This window comes from Anguilla anguilla, chromosome 1 (assembly GCF_013347855.1).
Source record: "Anguilla anguilla isolate fAngAng1 chromosome 1, fAngAng1.pri, whole genome shotgun sequence".
NCBI classification, from domain to species: Eukaryota; Metazoa; Chordata; class Actinopteri; order Anguilliformes; family Anguillidae; genus Anguilla; species Anguilla anguilla.
In genome coordinates this window covers 76,755,880-76,762,153 of record NC_049201.1, presented here as the reverse complement: position 1 = coordinate 76,762,153, position 6,274 = coordinate 76,755,880, and the positions used below count along the sequence as shown (strand labels likewise).

General features: G+C 45.8%; 1 protein-coding gene across 2 annotated transcripts in view; it reads right to left on the bottom strand.

Moving 5' to 3' along the window:
• Nucleotides 1-3,340: 3,340 nt before the first annotated feature.
• The window catches only part of cnksr1 (connector enhancer of kinase suppressor of Ras 1), a 47,789-nt gene continuing 44,855 nt past the window's right edge, over nucleotides 3,341-6,274 (bottom strand). The window contains exon 21 of one of the 2 annotated variants that reach the window (XM_035383633.1): nucleotides 3,341-5,643. In XM_035383633.1, the coding sequence (XP_035239524.1) occupies nucleotides 5,263-5,643 (381 nt within the window). In that variant the 3' untranslated portion in view covers nucleotides 3,341-5,262. The remainder of the gene's footprint in view (nucleotides 5,644-6,274) is intronic. The other variant, XM_035383625.1, reaches the window with a different exon arrangement.

Sequence of the window (6,274 nt, the reverse complement as noted above, 5' to 3'; positions counted from 1 at the left end):
TGGGGTGTGGGCTGTCATTTCATTGGTGTGTTCCCAGTAAAAGACAAGCTGAATTTTATTGCTTATTTAGATTGTTTTGTTCTGCATGGCTGTCTCTGTCTAAAGAGTTTTTTTTTTTTTTGAAACCCCAGCAACAAGCTATATCATGTGTCACAATTAATCACTGCAGCATACAAACTCTTACAAGTTGAGAAAGAACATTGAAATTCGAGCTAAATTATACACATCAGATCAGCGGAAAGGGCTTATAATAGCCTAGTGTCCAGGAACAGACGTCAGTAATCGCAAATGCAAAACTCGGGCTGCTTTACGGTAACCATGGAAACTGGACAGACATCAGTGCTCGGTTACAGGAGAGCAAACAAACCCCATCTGTGAAGCGGTGCTTCAGGATCCAGCAGCGACGGTGCCGAGGTCACAGCTGCGGAGCACACCGTTCATTATCCCCCCCCTTTGGCTAGTCAACACAAAGGACAAAAAGAAAAAAATAATTTGTGGATGGTAAATTAGGGACCTGAATACAGGACGGTTTTCGCCTTGGATGGGGGGAAAAAATGCGATCGTTAAGGCCAGGAGGAATCACACACAGGAGACCCCCAGTGAACCCAGTCCCGCATAACTTAAAATTGGTTAATACATCTACGGGCGCCATGTTGGAGATCCTGGGTCAGGCCACACCAGAATAAAAACATTTCCATAACTGCCAAAGCTGTCCCTCCCAAAATTGCACATAGTAATTCACTCTGTATATCACTATCAGCTAAATGAAAGTCAATAATTAGCTACGTTACATTACATGCATTATGCATGCATACAGGCATTTGGCATTTGGCTCTTATCCAGAGCGACGTACAACAAAGTGTATAACCAAAACCGGGAACAGGTGCGTTGAAAACCCTAGAGGGAAGTACAGTTCCAAGTGCAGGGAACGACCGCGTAGTTTAACTTGGACCCTGTATCTTAATCTGATTAACACAATAAAAACAGCAACAAAGCAGTCTATGCAAATAAAACAAGCGATAGCTGAGTAGGCACAAGTGCAATAATTAAGTCAACTAAGATAAACAGCTTACCTAGCTACAACCCTGAGATTACAAAGTCAGTTATTAGAGACTACAGGGAGGTAGGGAGGGGTGGGGAGAGGTGCAGCCTGAAGAGGTGAGTCTTCAGTCGTCAATTGAAGGTGGTGAAGAATGTTTCTGCTTTTCTTCTTTAATCAGTCTTTGCGTTAACGCTCTCAACTGTGGTGCTACCGTTGCCATGTCATTATCTGACGTTTCGCCATCACTGCTTGTCCATTCATCATTACAAGCCAAGATAACATGCTTCCTCTCCTCGTAACGAGGTGGGGCAGAAGGCTGAACTGGCCTTGCGGACACCCCACTCTCAGGAGCCAACAACTGTGCATTCTGCAAACGTCAAAGCTGTTCTTTTAATGCAATTAGTTCTGCGTCTCTCGGCCGTATTTGCTTTAACACTGTTCAGTTCTTCGGCTATATTTTTAACTTTTTCTCTTTCAATGTCAAGGAGGCGGTCTGTTTCATCCTTGGCATTTCTCTCATCCCGCCTTTGCATATGACTGACAATAAGCAAAACAAGGGGGAGTTTACGCGTTCATCAGGCACGCGTTGGAATTTCCCGTATGTTTTCTTGATTTCATTCAAACTCCAAACCTCATCTTCGTCAACATGAAAATCATACTTATTTCCGATGTATTTTTCAATGTCCCCCAAATAAGACTGAATAAAACCCTTTGTATCCTTAATAAGGAAATCCACTTAAGGGACTGCCTTTCCACCTTTCTCGGACGTGGGAGTATAGCTCTTATCACGTTTCCCAAACATGACTTTAGTCACAAACGTAAAGTTACCGACAACTCAAACTTCAACTTCTCAAATTATAAAAAAATTATTTTCGTATCACTCACCAGGAGGACAACACAGCTGCTATCTTTTTTTTTTTGTAAATTAAAACAGACTACCGTTTCTCTCAAGGTCATGCTATACACAAATGGCACAACTTCATATTAGCACTCAATTGTAACAATTTATTCAACTTGTGTTTTTTAGGACTCTGAAATTAAACAACACAACTGCCAAAGTTAACACTGTGAACTGTGATTCTTTACCAAGATATATATATTTTTAAAACGCATAAGCTATTTTAAATAACGGTATACCGGGCACAAGAACGTACAAAATACTACATTAAACATTAACAGGCTGGAGAAGTTCCGTTGTCGAGGGGGGCCACGTCGCTGGAAGCGCCTTCTGGGGGGAAAGAACAGACTGGAATGGGGAGCTGGCACATAGAACTGAGAGGGAGTGACGCTAGCATCGCTCCAAGTGCACCCAATTAACAATTGAAAACCTGATTCAAATAACGTGCTGAGTACTCTAATTCAGTCAGAGTGCCTACTAATCATCGCCAACAATAAGGCCAAGTAGCCAATCTATCAATTCTAAGCATCAAAAAGCGCCAGATAGTTACCTAACACTATAAAGAGTTAACACAAGGAAACCACAAGGAAAAGTTTAAATCTAACACGGTACGTAATTAGCAAAAGAAACCAGATACTTCACACACTCTAGCAGGACGGATTTCAGTAGCTCTACGTGCCTGGACGAATTATACAATTACTGAGCTGTGAAGTAACTTATTAGGTAGGCTGATGTTGCATTACTATTTTTTTAATTTTTTTTTTTTTGGATTGAGTGATTGGATTGTAGCTTTTTTTAAAAATTGGATAGGTAGCTGCAAGATGATTTTTTATCTGCGACCTCCAAAGTGCCACTTGTCAAACAGCAGGTGTCACTGTTTCACATTTTTTAGGAGAGTCGTGCAAGTTTAGTTGGCTACTTCAAATTAGTCTACTGTTTATCCATCAAAAGCTTGGCTTAACTGCATCCAGACTACTAACATTAGGCGTCAAGAAATTGTCCCCCACTCAGTGAAATCGGAGATGAAGACGCTGTATCGTTAGTGGGGAATAACAAGTTTACTATTTGCTTCTTTCTTTCGTGACTGCAACTTGTTTGTGTCTAACATCCTCTTTTTTTAAGGAAATTGAAATTAAACAACGGTTGATGAACGTTGATCCTGTAGGTTGCTCTGCCTACGAACAAATTTGATGACTCGTTTGATAATTGATATATTGATATATCTTCGAAAATATATTTTACATGTTGGACAAGTTAGGTGTTTACTCAATGCACTTGTGTTCAGTGTGTTCGCTGTTAAATCTGCTGGATGTAGAAATTGAACTTATTTTACTTAATGCTCACTTCCCCCGACACACCATACATAGCCTACAGAAAAATGAGCCATCAGACACAGCACACACATGAGACAGGACATGACACTTGTATACAAGCGCTACTGTACACCTGTATCAGAAAGCACAGCAGTGTAAAAATGTAAAAATAAAAAAAGCGTTTTTTTTTTTTTTTACAAAGACAGGATGGTTAAATATGAAGTACGCATTTGTGTTTTCGCTTTACACACGCATGCAAACACACTCAGTCAGCGAGCGGATCTATGATCTTCGAGGCCCTTTATTGCTCTGACACGACAGACACACGCATGGGTGACCTACACAGACAGGTCTGCACACGCTTGCATTTCTCAAGGGCGGCGGGCGTAGACGAACAGGTGAGGTTTTCTCTCCTGGTGTCCGCAGGTGGAGTTTAAAGCATCGCACAGTTCTCACATCCAAACAATCAGCAGTACACCTGGGTGCAAAGAATCACTGGCTGCCAAGATCCAAAACCAGTACACGCACGGTGAAAGACGGCTTGCTCAGACGCACTTTTCGAAAGCTTACCGCTTTCCCCCCAACTGAATTCCATGCGTTGGTGACAGCAACGTTTCTTGGCTCAACGGACCACAGGCTACAGTACCACAGTTTGCAGAAGAACACGTTTCAGGCAGTAACGTTTGGTCATGGCTCACAGTGGTGACAAAACTTTAATGCAAATGCGTACACTTTAGATTTGCGAAAACCTAATGAGGTACTTTTTTAAAATGACGTATAAAACTAATGTACACTTGTGTATATGTACACAAAGATATATTAAACATTTGCTTAATATTTTCTTTTTTTAAAAATTGTTAAAATTGCGACGAAACTGTAAAAAAATGAAAATAAATGTGCTGAAAACTCCAACCCCATAAATACATGACAAAACAATGACCAGTGAGTCACAATTGAGTTATACAACAGATGTTATCCACCTTCCTTGTCTGCCTCCTTCCAAAAAGAATACATTGACAAAACCAAATTTTTCTGGGAGAATGTATTATTTTTACATCATTATCCAGTTAATAATAATATGTTACATTACTTACATCATTTTGCCATTCTGAAATTAGGTTCCAAATAAAAACAGAACATACGCTACAGCAAGGATCTCAAATTCCAGTCCTGGAGGGCCACACTGCCTGCAGGTTCACTTCAGTGCAGAAGGGGGCACTGTCACCGCAGGTTTAAGTGCCCCCCAAGACTAGATTTAAAACTGCAGACACTGTGGCCATTAGGAGCAGAGTTAAAGCTGTATGCACACTGCCCCCTTCAAGACTGGAGTTAACTCTGCAGTCACAGCGCCCCCTCCAGGACCGGAGTCAAACATGCAGTCACAGCACCCCCTCCAGGATTGAAGTTAAACTTGCAGTCACAGCGCGCTCCTCCAGGACTGGAGTTAAACTTGCAGACACAGTGCCCCCTCCAGGCCTGGAGTTCACAGTACCCTCTGCAGGACTGGAGTTAAACCTGCAGTCACAGCGCCCCCTCCAGGACTGGAGTTAAACCAGCAGTCACAGCGCCCTCCTCCAGGACTGAAGTTCAACCAGCAGTCACAGCGCCCTCCTCCAGGACTGGAGTTCAACCAGCAGTCACAGCGCCCCCTCCAGGACTGGAGTTAAACCAGCAGTCACAGCGCCCTCCTCCAGGACTGAAGTTCAACCAGCAGTCACAGCGCCCTCCTCCAGGACTGGAGTTCAACCAGCAGTCACAGCACCCTCCTCCAGGACTGGAGTTAAACCAGCAGTCACAGCGCCCTCCTCCAGGACTGGAGTTAAACCTGCAGACACAGCGCCCCCTCCAGGACTGGAGTTAAACCTGCAGACACAGCACCTCCTCCAGGACTGGAGTTAAACCTGCAGACACAGCGCCCCCTCCAGGACTGGAGTTAAACCGGCAGACACAGCGCCCCCTGCAGGGCTGGAGTGTGGGATCCCAGCCGTGCGCAGGGCAGCGCCGGCGTCTCATATGAAGAAGTAATTGTCCGTTGGCGGCGATGCCAGGCTCTGGCTTTGCCCGTTGGGCTCCTGGCGCTCGGTTCCCGCCGGAGAGACGGTGCCGCCGGCGTGCGCCGCGCCCGAGAGCTCCGCGTCCACCAGCTGCTCGCCGTCGCTCAGCCTCAGTCCGGACGCGTCGTCGCCCTCGGCGCCCGTCTCCGCGGCGACCGCGTCGGCCGGCGCGAGCGGCTGTGGCCCGGCGGCCTCCTGCCGCTCGCGCTCCGCCGCCAGCCTGTCGATCTCCTGGAGCAGGTGCTCGTTGCTCTCCTTCCACTCGCGGAACTTGAGCGACGTCAGGGCGCTGTCCTCCAGCACCTTGTTTATGAGCTGCAGCTCCACCTCCTTGGCCTGCAGGGGGCGCCAAAAACCGAGCGACAGAACACCAATCACACACCGAATGATTAAATCAATTCGCTACAACCGTCAACACAGCTGGGAAGAAAGCAACGGCAGCTGGTTGACCTGTATTACTCAGCAGCACACGGAAAGGCTCTGGATAGAGTAAATGACCCCCCCCCCCCCCAGTCACCCCCCTCCACAGCGACTTTGAGCTCCTTCCCTCTGGTCGACGTTTCAGAGCGCCAGTAGCCAAAAAGAACACCCATAAGAGATCTTTTGTCCCAACTGTTGGTTGGTCAACTGAATAAAACCAGACGACAAGCGATTCATTTTGATGTGATTTCTTGTGTGATTGTACTGTGTTTTGTGTTTATTTTCTATTTCTGAGCAGAGACCAAAAGACAAACTTCCAGCCTTTGCCTTTGACAATAATGTTCTATTCTATTCTGTTAAAACGCTGGGGGGGGGGGGGGGGGGGGGGTGTGCATGGCTCAGTCGGTAGGGGCCACCCCATACGAGTCGGGACGGGGGGGTCAATCCCCTGCCAGGGCACAGTCTGAGCTGTGACCCCTTCTCTACCTGCTACCCTCGTGCTTTCTACCAGCTCAAATAAAACAGACAAAAAAAAACACATGAAAGT